General features: G+C 39.1%; 1 protein-coding gene across 2 annotated transcripts in view; it reads left to right on the forward strand.

Moving 5' to 3' along the window:
- S100PBP (S100P binding protein) overlaps nt 1-14,964 on the forward strand; it is a 44,515-nt gene that overhangs the window by 14,785 nt on the left and 14,766 nt on the right. For both annotated transcript variants that reach the window (XM_011974072.1, XM_011974073.1), the window contains 3 exons: nt 140-975; nt 2,036-2,124; nt 3,950-4,053. In XM_011974072.1, the coding sequence (XP_011829462.1) occupies nt 142-975; nt 2,036-2,124; nt 3,950-4,053 (1,027 nt within the window). In that variant the 5' untranslated portion in view covers nt 140-141. The remainder of the gene's footprint in view (nt 1-139; nt 976-2,035; nt 2,125-3,949; nt 4,054-14,964) is intronic.

The raw sequence follows: 14,964 nt of genomic DNA on the forward strand, positions 1-14,964 counted from the left end.
AAAAAAAAAAAAATTATTTCTTATGCTACAAGTCACAGTGCAAAGATTTTGAAATACTAGAATATTACCCACATATAGTGGACTGGAGTTGGTATAAGGTTATTTTCTCTTCCTCAATGAAACTGTCTTATTTCTCCAGAAATGATGTGCTCACGGGTGCCCTCTGAACAGTCTTCTGGTACCGCTGTCTTGCCTAAAGACAGTGCCCCATTTTCTTGGAGTTCCTTGGATGAGGATGGATTGGATGACTCCTTGCTGGAGCTGTCAGAGGGAGAAGAAGATGATGGTGATGTAAATTACACAGAGGAAGAGATCGATGCACTGTTGAAGGAAGATGACCCATCATGTGAGCAGTCTTCTGGGGAAGATGACGGTGGGCATGTTGAGAAGGGAGAAAGAGGGAGTCAAATTCTACTTGATATCCCCCAAGAGAAAAATTCATCCTACAGCTTGGGACCAGTAGCTGAGACTCCTGACCTCTTCAAACTACCTCAGCTAAGTACATCAAGTGGTCATGGACCAACTCCTACTAAACCATTAAACAGACGCTCTGTACTAGAAAAGAATCTTATAAAAGTAACTGTTGCACCATTTAATCCAACAGTTTGTGATTCTTTGCTTGATAAGGACGAGACTGATTCATCCAAAGATACTGAAAAACTCTCTTCCCTTGGAGAAGAGATGAGAGAAGATGGTCTTAGCCCAAGTGAAAGCAAACTTTGTACTGAATCTGAAGGGGTCAGCCCCAATAACTCTGCCTGGGATGGGCCCCAGCTCTGTTCTTCAAACAATAACTTTGAACAAGCTGTCTCTGATAAAAATATGCCTGACAGTGAGAACCCTACATCTGTATTCTCTCGGATCTCAGACCATTCAGAGACTCCTTCTAATATGGAGTCATCCTGCAGAAGTGGTGGTTCACACAAGTCAAGTTGTGAGATGAGATCTCCAGTTGTTTCCAGCTCATCGAACAAAGTAAGTACATTTTTTTCAAGGTGAAGAGAAAAATGAAATTATTTTTATTCAGATGTATAGCAGAGTTTCCATATACCCGCTATCTCCACACATACACAACTTCCCCTGCTGTGAGCATCCTACTCCACAGTGGTACATTTGTTATAATCTGGCAGAGCTTTGTATTCAGACAAATTGGGGTTTTAATCCTGACTAGCACTGTGACCCTGGGCTAATTATTTAGCCTCTATGTTTCCCCACATTTCTTTATCTAAATTGCAGTAAATAATACTTCATAGTATAATAAGGATTAATGAAATAATGTATATCACCTGGTACATAGTATTAAATTACCCTCTGTTGAATAATTACTAAGATGGTAATTCTATTATTTTTCCTGTCTTTGGGTTTCAGCCTATGTCTCAATCTTTATTGCCATGCTATATATTAAGATACAGCACTATCTCTGAGTCAGCCATGAAAGAGCTGAAAAATCTTGGGCAATTTACCTAACTTTTTTGAACCTGATTCCCTATCTGCCAAATGGGTGTAATAATCCCTGCCACATACTGTTTCTTTTTTTTTTTTTTTGAGATAGAGTCTCACTCTGTCCCTCAGGTTGCAGTGCAGTGGCACAATCTCAGCTCACTGCAACTTCCGCCTCCCAGGTTCAAGCAATTCTCCTGTCTCAGCCTCTTGAGTAGCTGGGATTACAGATGTGCACCACCATGTCCAGCTAATTTTTATATTTTAGTAGAGACTGGGTTTCACCATGTTGGCCAGGGTGGTCTCAAACTCCTGACCTCAGGTAATCCACCCGCCTTGGCCTCCCAAAGTTTTGGGATTATAGGCGTGAGCCACTGCACCTGGCCAGGGTTTCTTTTTTCTTTTTCTTTTTTTTTTTTTTTAAGATTACAGTTGTTATTTAAAGCACTACTGTCATACGTGGTACACAGTAGTGTTCACGAATATGCTTTTGTAGCCTTTGGTTAAAAAATATTTCCATAAATAGTCTTGTTTTCAGTGGTTTTCTTGTAACTGAGAATCACCTTTCCTTTTGCATTCCTTTTCCTCAAAAAAGCAGGATATTCTTAACAAGGATTTTGGGAAGATGAAAGGCCATGAGAGAAGACTAGGCAAAGTCATTCCTGTTCTACAAACCAAGACCAGGTAATGTAAATTATAATTAAATATTCTGACTTCTTTTGATTCTCTTCAATTTCTTTCTTCCCCTCCTGTTTCCTCTTAGTGTAGGGAAAAAACCCTGCTCCAGGAGTAAGCAAACTTGAAGTTCCAGCACTACCAACTATGTGACTTTTGGCAAGTCAGTTAATCTCTTACCTCAATGTTTATGTATAAAATAAGGCTAATGATACCTCCTCTGCTGCTTTACAGGGTTATTTTGAAAGCAAAATAGACATATTAGTGAAAACACTACAAATGTAAGATATCTTCTCCTATGCATGGGGCAGCCTGGTCACATATATGATAAGAGGTTAGAATAATTTTAACCAAAATGTTAAGATACAACTAGTAGAAAATCATTTTGTCATCTCTCCCAAGTTGCATACAACTGCCCTCGCAAAAAAAATTCTAGTAGGGGTTGCAAATTTGTGTCACCTTTTCAATTTATTCTCTTGTTACCAGGAGATGGCAGTGTCTCTACATGGTCCTTTTAAACTGAATCTACTAGAGAAGCTTTTTTTTTAATGTTGAATCAGATTAGCTTCCTTACAGTGAGATTTAAAAAAATTCTTTTGTTTATACATTTATTATATTTATTTTGCTTAAAAAATTTAATTAGGCCGGGTGCAGTGACTCACACCTGTAATCCCAGTACTTTGGGAGGCTGAGGTGGGCCAATTGCTAGAACTCAGGAGTTCAGTACCAATCTGGGCAACATGGCGAGACCCCGCCTCTACTAAAAATAAAAAAAAATACCCAGGTATGGTGGCGCACACCTGTGGTCCCAGCTACTAGGGAGACCGAGGTGGGAAGATTGCTTGAGCCCAGGGGACAGAGGTTGCAGTGAGCCGAGATCATGCCACTGCACACCAGCCTGGGAGACAGACCTTATATAAAAAATAAATATTTAAATTGTTACAAATAAGGCTAAAGTTTCCTTTGACTACGACCCTGAATCCCAGTTTCCTGGTTTTCTATTTTGTTCACATAATTGAGAGAAATCTTGTGAATTGCTTACAATGTAAGTGATATCAAAAACTCACAACTCAGGCTACTTGGGACAGTAATAAATTTGCAATCTCAATATTCTTATCCACTGACTCTTTGGTACAGTCAGTCAGTATGAATATGGGCCAGAAACTGCTTTCACCAAGGTCACCGTTGCTGATTGCCAGATACAGTGATTCTTTTCAGTCTTTATCCCATTTAACTTTTCAATTTCACTCTAGAAAGTTAGCTATTTTCTGACTAACCTTGAATTACTCAACAAATACTTTCTTTCTCTAGGGACTAGGTAATCTTCACCTTTCTATTCCTTGGTAGCAGGAGGTTGTATCTATTTCCTTCAAGCTGGAATGCAGTGGTGTGATCATAGCTCACAGCAGCTTGAACTCGTGAACTCAAGTCATCCTCCCTCCTCAGCCTCCTGAGTAGCTCGGACTATAGGCACATGCAGCCATGTCCAGCTCATTTAAAAAAAAATTTATTGGGTTTCACTGTGTTGCCCTGGCGGGTCTCAAATTCCTGACCTCAAGCAGTCCTCCTGCCTGAGACTCCCAGAGTGCTGGGATTACATGTGTTAGCCACCACACCCAGCTTCTCTTCTTTTTTCTCGATTCCATACTCCATTTGAGGTTTTTTTTTTTTTTTTTTTTTGCCTAATACTGTCCTCTGCCTCTTGATCATAAAGATAATTTTGCCTCTGAAACTTAGTTCTAATCAATCAGCAGTATATCACTTCTCTCTACAAAGCTCTATATTCCTGTTTCTAATGGGCTGTTTTTCTTTTTTCTGGTTTGCTTTATTCAAGGACTAATGTTCCGACGTTTTCACAATCAAATCTAGAACAGCAGAAGCAGCTTTATCTCAGGAGTGTCATTGCTCATATAGAAGACCCAGAGGACACTAACCAAGGTAACATGGTAACCAAAGAAAGGCATAAAAACATGTGATGCAACTTTCTCTTTCCACTGTAACAGCTTAAACTGACTGGGAGATTGTTTAGAATTTTCTTAAATTCTTGAGAAAGATAACTTCCTTACTCAAAGATTTTCGTTTAAAGGGATTGCCTAACTAGATAATTCTCAAAGTGGTTTGGTTAACCAGTATTAGGGGTCTAAGCACGCTTACAACAGTACATGAAAGGTGCCTCCCTCATGGCTGAGGGCTTTAACCCAGACCTGTACATTTTTGCTAGGGATTTTTTGTCTGAAAAATGATGGAAGTGGATGACCAGGTGCTGCTTACTAATCAGTGGTTTTTTAAATTTGCAATGTTTTATTTTCCCTGTTACCTTCAAGCATTTAAATGTAAAAGCAGGCATTTCAAATACCATTCTGCATTTTGGCTTCTGAATAAAAGCTCTTGAAAGGTTTGGCTACCTTCCAGATCCTTCAAGTTGTGTTCTCCCCTCTTCATTAGAAGATAATTGCAAACCAAAGTGACTAGATTCTTTCTCCAGCTCTCAAGAGACTACAGTCCATGTTATCATTCAGCCTGAACTGTTGGCTGATGGGAAAGCTCCTAAAGGGGAGACTTGTGGGAAGAACTGAAGGTGAAGGGGTTAGAGAGGTTTTATACTGATAAAAGAATCGCTTCTTAAAAAGATCACTCCAGGCTAGGCGTGGTGGCTCATGCCTGTAATCTCAACACTTCTGGAGGCAGAGGCAGGCAGGTCACTTGAGGCCAGGAGTTTAAGACCAGCCTGGCCAGCATGGCAAAACCCCATCTCTACTAAAACTATAAAAATTAGCTGAATTGTATTCTTTTGGGAAAAAAAAAATTAGCCAGGTGTGGTGGCACATGCCTATAATCCTAGCTACTTGTGTGGCTGAGGCACAACGATCACTTGAATCCGGGAGGCAGAGGTTGCAGTGAGCCACGATCATGCCATCGCACTTTAACACGGGTGACAGAATGAGACTCTGTCTCAAAAAAAAAAAAATCCATGTTCTGTCATCTTTATTCATTCTGCAGACTTTTCTCGAGTATTTCAGTGGTGGTAGGTAGGAAGAAAAGGAATTAGAAATGTAAAGAGGAGTAAGATAGGGTCGTGGCCCTCTGGGAATTCATAGCCCAGAGAAGAAGATAATTACACTGCAGTATTGATTAGTGTTCTGATAGAATTACATATAAAGTACAGTAGGAGCAGGGAAGGAGCCCTTCTGCTTGTGTTTGGGAAAAGTGGAAGATGAGGAAGGAGGATGCCCTAGGTGAGCTCCACAGAGAAGATAATTAGTTTAATTACTCTAAGATCTATTGTAAATCACTAGGGAGCGTTTTAGGAGGATTTTTGGTCCTTTCGCAGAGGAGACTCTTCTTTCTTTTGACAAATCCTGAATTATGTAGTAGTTTTTCTTGTTTGTTTTATAAGACTATGAGTGAAAGGTTTAGAACTCAGAGACATCAGTCAGAAGAATTTTTTATCCCCTGTCCTTTTTTCACTGAATATTTCATAAGCAACCAAATATTATACTGATTATTAGCCCTCTGCTTGTGAGATCCCTTTGCTAGAACTATTTTAGGTCTGGTAGAAGTAGAGAAACCTCTCCTCTCCACCTCTCCCCCCACCATTGAAGGGGCAAATTTAAAAGAAATCTGTCTATATTCAAGCTCTGTGGAAGAGGCCTAGTCATGTCATTGCTTTGCCCTCTGTGAGCTAACTCCTTTTTTTATATCCTAGGCAGTTGACACGGATGATATCCAGTTACGTTTTCTCTCTCATTTGGAACATTTAAAGAAAATTTCCCAAGAAAAGTAAAGAGCAGCTGTTCACACTATAACATCATTTTCAGTCTTTTTCCCCATTCAGCAGTTCCTCTCCCAGTATTACCACAACAATCTATATCCCATAAAGAATAGCTAGAATAACTATAGTGAATAGGCAGCATACTTCAGTGGTTGAGAGAAGAAAGTCTAGTCTAGAGTTAACATCTGGGTTCACATCTTAGCACCACTGCTTACTGGCTGGGTGAGCCATTAAAAACTCATTTGTAAAATGGGGATAATATCAAATCTTAGCTTACATGAAAATTGTACGGGTATAAGGCATAGAACAGTACCTAGCGCTAGCAACTAACATTGAATAGTTGCTGTTATCAGCAAGAAAGGATATCTTTTCATACTGAATTTTTTATAGGTAAAATAGCCTTAAATCTACTGTTTGTTTTTAAATCACAGACAAAAAATACTGGAAATAGCTTTGATAAAATGTTGATAAATGAAGGTGAGTGGTGAGTCCACTTTCTACTTTTGTGTATATTTGACAATTTCCATAATTAAAAAGTTGTTTTTTAAGCACGTCTTTTAGGGCATTCATTTTTTTCAACATTACAAATTACTCTAAAAATTTCACAGACCTCTGGCACTTCCTTCTGCCTTCCAGGAACCCAGTATAATAAGTTTTTCTGTCACTTCCATTGCCCAGTGTTCCTACATCCAAAATCGTAAGATTTTTATATACCATATTGCAAGGGCGGGAGTGCTGTATTCTTCACCTTTCCTCCATTTGTATGTGAATTATAGTGCAGCCAGAAGCACAAAAGGGGAGCATAGTACTTCCTGTCCTCCTTTTTGAGATGTTTATTGTATTTAACCTTAAAAAAGTATAATTGTTCAGGTTCTTATCAGACACAGAGAAATTAGTAAGGAGTAGATTCAAATGTTCTTGCCAGTTCAGTTTGAATCCTCTCCATGGGGTTAGTTATCTCTTTTCACTTTATCAATAATGTATATATTATTGATGTAGAATGTAACAAAGTAAATCATCCTTCAATTCCATTATTCTAATGTAAGTATAATGTCTTTAGTTTAGTGCCGCATTTTTTTTTTTTTTATAATAACACTTAAAAAGAAATACCACTTCCTTTCTGGTATCCTTGCAAGTGGAAAACTTTCTGTGAAACTATATGTACTTAAAGTAGAAAAGGACAATTAAGAGCTTCTCTTTAATCTCCTAAAACATAAATCTGTTCTATGTATCTTTGCCAAGTGACCATTTAGCCTTTGTTTAGAGTTCTAATAATGCAAAACACATTACCTCATAAGGCAGGTCATTCATTGCTTAGAAAATTCTAGTTGTTAGAAAGTTATTCCTTATGTTGAGTCAAATGTGGCTTCCCTGTAACTTCTAGTGGTAGTTTCTAGTTCTGCCCTCTAGCATTATGAAAAATAACTTTGTTCTGTCTTTCATTTTTTATTCTTTTCTTTTTTTTTTTTTTTTGGAGACAGAGTCTTACTCTGTTGCCCAGACTGGAGTGCGGTGGTGCGACCTCAGCTCACTGCAGCCTCTGCCTCCCGGGTTCAAGCAATTGTCCTGCCTCAGCCTCTCAAGTAGCTGGGACCACAGGTGTGGGCAGCCACACCTGGTTAATTTTTGTATTTTTAGTAGAGACAGCGTTTCACAATTTTGGCCAGACTGGTCTCGAACTCCTGGCCGCAAGTGATCCACCCACCTTGGCCTCTCAAAGTGCTGGAATTACAGGCATGAGCCACAGCACCTGGCCCATTTTTTATTTTCAGACATTAGAAATAATGAGTCTCTCTCCTACAAAGAAAAAAACTTAAAATCACCTATAAATCCATCCTGCCACCTAGAAATAACAAAATTAACATTTTGATAATTATCTTTCCTGTAAGGTAGAATATATACAGGGAAATTACATATTAATAGTTTATAATCTGCTTTCTTTGTACTTAATATATTAAGGAACTTTTCATGTTAAATATTTGAAATTAAGATTTTTAATGATTACAAAGTATTTTATTATATAATTTATTTCATCTTGGTAAATTAGATTGTGTCCATTTTCACTAGTAATGCTGCAGTGAACATTCTGGTCAATAAATGTTTATGTACAACTCTTATTTCTATAGGATGAATCCCTAGAAGTGGAATTGCTGGGTAAAGTATATAAACATTTAAAAAACTGTTACATGTTACCAGATGGTCCTGCCCCAAAAAATTGTATTAATTTTTAGTGTCACCAATTTGATAGGTAAATTTTAACATATTTTGTTTTAATAATTGGTAAGGTTAAACTTTTTTGTTTATTGGTAATTTATATTTAATCATAACTTTTAAAAAATCATCTAATATATATTCCATATTCTAATTTCCATAGTTGTCCCAAAAATGTATTTTTGTAACTTTGCTGAAATAGCATCTAATCAGAGTTCACATGTTTAGTTTTTGTCTCCTTACTCTCTTTTAATTTAGGTCACTTGTTTTATAGATTGTCCCACATTCTGAATTTTGTCTGTTTCTTAATTTGTTCCTCCATTCTCTGTATTTCCTGTAAACTAGAAACTGGGTCCAGAGGTGGAATTAGATTCGAATTAAGTGTTTTTGGCAGGAATAATTCCTAGGTACTATCGTGTATTCATCCTACAGTATATCCTCCTAACCAAATTAGGAGGCATATATGACACTTAATGACAGGTTGTTCCACAAATAGTAATACTAAGTTTGTTAAGGTGTAAACTGCCATATCTATCCATTGTAAAGTACATTTACCCCTTTGTAATTAGTAAATTATCTGTGGGGTGATGCTTTGGTACCATGTGAATATCCTATTCCCCAACAACTAACTTTTCACCTGATTGCTTGAGCATTTATTGATGATCCTTGCTTGAATGAGCTATTGCACTGGGAGTTACATAGAAAATGTTCTTTTTTGGCTGGGTGTGGTGGCTCGTGCCTGTAATCCCAGCACTTTGGGAGGCGGAGGCAGGTGGATCATCTGAGGTCAGGAGTTCGAGACCAGCCTGACTGACATGATGAAACCTGTCTCTACTAAAAATATAAAAATTAGCTAGGCGTGGTTGTGGGCACCTGTAATCCCAGCTGCTCGGTAGGCTGAGGCAGGAGAATCTCTTGAACCCAGGAGGCAGAAGTTGCAGCAAGTGAAGATCACGCCATTGCACTCCAGCCTGGGCGACAAGAGCAAAGTTCTATCTCAAAAGAATGTTCATTTTCTAAATATATAACTTCTTCTACAGTTATTAACTAGCATTCTTTTATAAAGATTTTCTATTATTTTAGTATTACTATAACCTCATGGATTTTTTTAAAGAATCAATGTGTTGTAATCAATTATAGCTACTGTTCTTTTTTCTTTTTGATGCTCAGTTTGTCTCAAATTTGATAAATGGGAGCTCCTTCAAGATGATTCTTGTTCCTGTTGACATGATCCCATTAATCTTTTTTTAATTGTAAAAAAATACGTCTAACATAAAATTTACCATCTTAACCATTTTTAAGTGCACAATTCAGTAATGTTACATATATTCACATTGTTGTGAAACATATCTCCAGAACCTCTTCATCTTGCAAATCTAAAACTCTATACCTACACAACAGTTCCCCTTCTCTCCCCTCAGTCTCTGGTAACCACCATTCTACTTTCTTTTCTTTTTTTTTTTAAATATGACCACTTTAGATACCTTTTATAAGTGGAATCATACAATATTTATCTTTTTGTGACTGGCTTATTTCATTTAGTATAATGTCTTCAAGGTTCACCCGTTGTGGCATGTGACAGGATTTCCTTCCTTTTTAAAAATTTTTATTTTTATTTTTTTCTATTTTTCTCACCACTCAATTTCCTTCCTTTCTAAGGCTGAATAATATTCCATTGTATACATACACACCATTTTGTTTGATCCATTCATCTGTCAGTGGACATTAGGGTTGCTTCCACTTCTTGGCTATTGTGAATAGTGCCACTATGAACATGGGTCTACAGCTATCTCTTTAAGACCCTATTTTTAATTCTTTTGGATATATATGCAGAAGTGGCATTGCTGGACCATATGGTAGGTCTGTTTTTAATTTTTTGAGAAACTTTCATACTGTTTTTCACAGCAGTTGCGCCATTTTGCAGTCCTACCAACAGTGCAGGAGAGTTTTAATTTTTCCCCATCCTTGCCAGCACTGGTTTTTTTGTGCTTTTTTTTTTTTTTTTTGTAGTCTGGAGTCTCGCTCTGTCACCCAGGCTGGAGTGCAGTGGTACAGTCTTGGCTCACTGCAACCTCTGCCTCCCACGTTCAAGCCATTCTCGTGCCTCAGCCTCCCAAGTAGCTGGGACTACAGGCACACTCCACCACGTCTGGCTAATTTTTGTATTTTAGTAGAGATGGGGTTTTGCCATGTTGGTCAGGCTGGTTTTGAACTCCTGAGCTCAAGTGATCTCCCCATCTCGGCCTCCCAAAGTGCTGGGATTGCAGGTGTGAGCCACTGCACCTGGCTTGTGTTTTTGTTTTTGTTTTGTTTTGTTTTTTTATAGTAGCTTCCTAAAGGGTGTTAAATCAGTATTCATTGTGTTTGTGTCACAACTAAGTATTGTTCACTGAAAAGCCAAGTAGTATATTATGGCTTCATTTTCTTTCTTGAATTGTTTATTTTTGTAGAGTTGTTAATTGCTTCACTTTCTTTCATTGAATTTTTTTTCAGGAGAGCTTTTTCTTAGAGCCTTCTGTTCTACTGCTCCAATTTGCACTGCTTGTTCTTTAGCCCTGCAACAGAGCTGTCATCCCAGGATTTTCCTCTGCTGCCCTCCTGGGTTGAATCCTGTTTCTTGGGTCCTATATCTTCCTCTTTCTTATTTTTGGTTTTAGTAGAGGACATCCTCTGAGAATATCTAAGAAAGGATGCATAGATTTTTTTTGTCTCTGCATATCTGAGCATGTCTTTATTCTATCCTTATACTTGATTGATAGTTTGATACAGAATTCTAAATTTAAAATCAATTTTTGCTCAGAAATTTGAAGACATGGCCGGGCGCAGTGACTCACACCTATAATCCCAGCATTTTGGGAGGCTGAGGCGGGTGGATCACAAGGTCAGGAGTTTGAGACCAGCTTGGTCAATATGGTGAAACCCCATCTCTACTAAAAAAAAAACATACAAAAATTAGCTGGGTGTGGTGGCGGGCGCCTGTAGTCCAGCCTGGGTGACAGAGCAAGACTCTGTCTCAAAAAAAAAAAAAAAGAAATTTGAAGACATTCAGTACTGCTCTTAAGAAGTCTGTTATCAGTTTAACTTTTATTTATTTGTATGTGATCTGTCTTTTTCTCTCTGGAAGTTCTTTTTTTTGTTTGTTTGTTTGAGACAGTCTCACTCTGTTGTCCAGGCTGGAGTGCAGTGGCATGATCTGAGCTCACTGCAGCCTCCACCTCCTGCGTTCAAGCGGTTCTTCTGCCTCAGCCTCCCAAGTAGCTGGGATTATAGGCACCCGCCACCTGCCTGTAATTCCAGCTACTTGGGAGGCTGAGGCAGGAGAATCACTTGAACCCAGGAGGCGGAGGTGGCAGTGAGCCGAGATCGCGTCATTGCACTCCAGCCTGGGCAACAAGAGCGAAACTCTGTCTCAAAAAAGAAAAAAAAAAAAAAAAAGATAATAAGCATATTGGACTAAAAACTTTCTTTGTGCACCTTTGTAATTCCTCCCTTCTGCCTTTCTCTGCCCCCTCTAATCCCCAGGCAAGATTTACCACTGATCCAGTGTCTACTGCCGTTAGTTTGCATTTTCTAAAGTTTTATGTGATGGAATCATATGCTATGGTAGTCTTTTGAGTCTGGCTTCTTTGTCTCAACATAATTATTTTGAAATTCATCCATGTTGCATGTTTATTTCTTTTTATTGCTGAGTAGTATTCCATTAAATAGATTTATCCCTAAGTGAATGTTTACCCATTCACTTAGATGGGCATTTGGCTTATGTTCAATTTTTGGCTATTACAGCTAAAGCTGTTAGGAACATTCATGCACAGATCTCTGTATATTGACTGGATCATATGGTAGGTGTGTGTTTAACTTTTTAAGAAACTGCCAAACTGTGTTCCAAAGTAGTTGTACCATTTTTTATTTCTATTAGCAGTTGTATGAATTCCGGTTGTTCCCAGCCTTACCAGCAGTTGGGTATGGTCACTATTTTTAACTTTTTTGCCAAGTTTTTAATTGTAAAATACACATAATATACACATAACCATCTTTTTAAAACCTTTTTATAGAAACATTTTGGCTGGGTGCAGTGGCTCATGCCCGTAATCCTAACACTTTGGGAGGCTGGGGTGGGCAGATTACCTGAGGACAGGAGTTCGAGACCAGCCTGGCCAATTTGGTGAAACCCCGTCTTTACTAAAAATACAAAAATTAACCAGGCGTGGTGGCAGATGCCTGCAATCCCAGCTACTCGGGAGGCGAGTCAGGAGAATCGCTTGAACCCAGGAGGCAGAGGTTGCAGTGAGCCGAGATCATGCCATTGCACTTTAGCCTGGGCGACAAGCAAAACTCTGTCTCAAAAAAGAAAAAGTTGTAAGTGTACAGTTCAGTGGTATTAAGTATATTCATATTGTTGTACAGCCATCACCATATCCATTTCAATAATTTTTTGGTCTTGTACATCTGAAGCTTTGTTTTTTATTTTTTTAAGATGGAGGTCTTGCTACATTTCCCAGGTTAGGCTCAAATTCCTAGGCTTAAGCAATCCTCCTCCTCAGCCTCCCGAGTGTCTGAGACTATAGGCACACATCGCTATACCCACTACAAATCCAAAGCTCTATACCCATTAAACAATAACTCCCCATTCCCATCTCCCTTTAGCGCCTGACAACCACCATTCCACTTTATGTGTTTATGAATTTGACTACTGTAACAGGAACCTCACATAAGTGGAGTCAGACAAAGTGGTATTTGTCTTTTTGTGACTGGCTTATTTCACTTAGCATAATGTCCTCAAGGTTCATGTTTGTTGTAGCATGTGTCAGAATCTCCTTCCTTTTTAAGACTTAGTAATATTATAGTGTATGGATGCCACATTTTGATTATCCATTTATACATCAATGGACACTTGGTTTTCTTCCACCTTTTAGCTATTGTGAATAATGCTGCTATGCATATGCGTCTACAGATATCTTTTTGAGACTCTGCTTGCAATTCTTACGTACTGAGAAGAGGAATTGCTAGATCATATGCTAATTATATTTATTTTTTTATTTTTTTATTTTTTTATTTTTATTTTATTTATTTATTTTTTTAACATGGAGTCTAGCTCTGTCACCCAGGCTGGAGTGCAGTGGCACAACCATAGTACAGTGCAGCCTCAAACTCCTGGCATCAGTCTCTTGAATAAGGTTAAACTACAGGTGCACACCACCATGCCTGGCTAATTTTTTTTTTTTTTTTTTTAATTTTTAGAGACAGGATCTCACTGTGTTGCTCAGGCTGGTTGTAAACTCCCGGTCTCAAACTATCTTCCCACTCCAGCCTCTTTAGTAGCTGGGATTATAGGTACATATCACTGCACCCAGACTATTTTCTTTTACTTATTTGTTTTTTGAGACAAAGTCTCAGTCTACCACTGAGGTTGGAGTACAGTGGTGTGATCTCAGTTCACTGCAACTTCTGCCTCCCAGGCTCGAGCAGTCCTCCCACCTCAGCCTCCCAAGTAGCTGGGACTACAGGCTTACCACCACACCTGACTAATTTTTTGTTTTGTTTTGTTTTTTGTCTTGTTTTAAGATAGTCTTGCTCTGTTGCTGAGGCTGGAGTGCAGTGGTGCAATCTCAGTTCACTGCAACCTCTGCCTCCCAGGTTCAAGCGATTCTCCTGTCTCAGCCTCCTGAGTAGCTGGGATTACAGGCGTGCGTCCACCACACCTGGCTAATTTTTGTATTTTTAGTAGAGATGGGGGTTTCACCATGTTGGCCAGGCTGGTCTTGAACTTCTGACCTCAAGTTATCTGCCCACCTTGGCCTCCCAAAGCACTGGGATTACAGGCTTGAGCCACCGCACTCGGCCTAATTTTTTGTATTTTTGGTAGAGACCATGTTTTACCATGCCACTGCACCTGGCCACCTATTTTCTGTTTGTTAGTTTAGTAGTTTAGTTTAGTTTACTTTAGTTTACTTTAGTTTGAGACAGAGTCTTGCTCTGTTGCCCAGGCTGGAATGCAATGGCGTGATCTTGGCTCGCTACAACCTCTGCCTCCTGGATTCAAGCAGTTCTCCCTGCCTCAGTCTCCCAAGTAGCTGGGATTCACCCACCACCACGCCTGGCTAATTTTTGTATTTTTAGTAAAGGCGGGGTTTCGCCATGTTGGCCAGGCTGGTTTCTAACTCCTGACCTCAGGTGATCCGCCTTCCTCGGCTTCCCAAAGTGTTGGATTACAGGTGTGAGCCACCACGCCCAGCCTATTTTCTGTTTTTTAATGGGAGTCATCCTAATGGCTGTGAAGTGGTCAGTTTTTATAATTTTAGACATTCTAATGTATGTGTAGTGATATCTCATTGTAGTTTTCATTGTAGTTTTCGTTTGCATTTTCCTAATGAGTAATAATGTGCTTATTCGCCATCTGTATATCTTCTTTGGTGAAGTATTTTTTGCTCATTTAAAAAATTGGATTATTTTCTTATTATTGAGTTTTGAGAGTTCTTTAAATACATATTCCAAATGCAAGTTTCTTTGCCAGATAAGTAATTTGGAAATATTTTCTCCCAGTGTATGCCTTGTCTTTTCATTCCCATGAGTGTCTTCTAAAGAACAGAAATTCTGCCAGGCGCGGTGGCTAATGCCTGCAATCCCAGCACTTTGGGAGGCCGAGGTGGGCGGATCACAAGGTCAGGAGATCGAGACCATCCTGGCTAACATGGTGAAACCCCATCTCTACTAAAAATACAAAAAAAGCTGGGCGTGGTGGCGGGCGCCTGTAGTCCCAGCTACTCAGGAGGCTGAGGCAGAAGGATGGCATGAAACCGGGAGGTGGAGATTGCAGTGAGCCGAGATCATGGCACTGCACTCCAGCCTGGGTGACAGAGTGAGACTCT

Source organism: Mandrillus leucophaeus, unplaced genomic scaffold (genome assembly GCF_000951045.1).
Source record: "Mandrillus leucophaeus isolate KB7577 unplaced genomic scaffold, Mleu.le_1.0 Scaffold141, whole genome shotgun sequence".
Taxonomy (NCBI): domain Eukaryota; kingdom Metazoa; phylum Chordata; class Mammalia; order Primates; family Cercopithecidae; genus Mandrillus; species Mandrillus leucophaeus.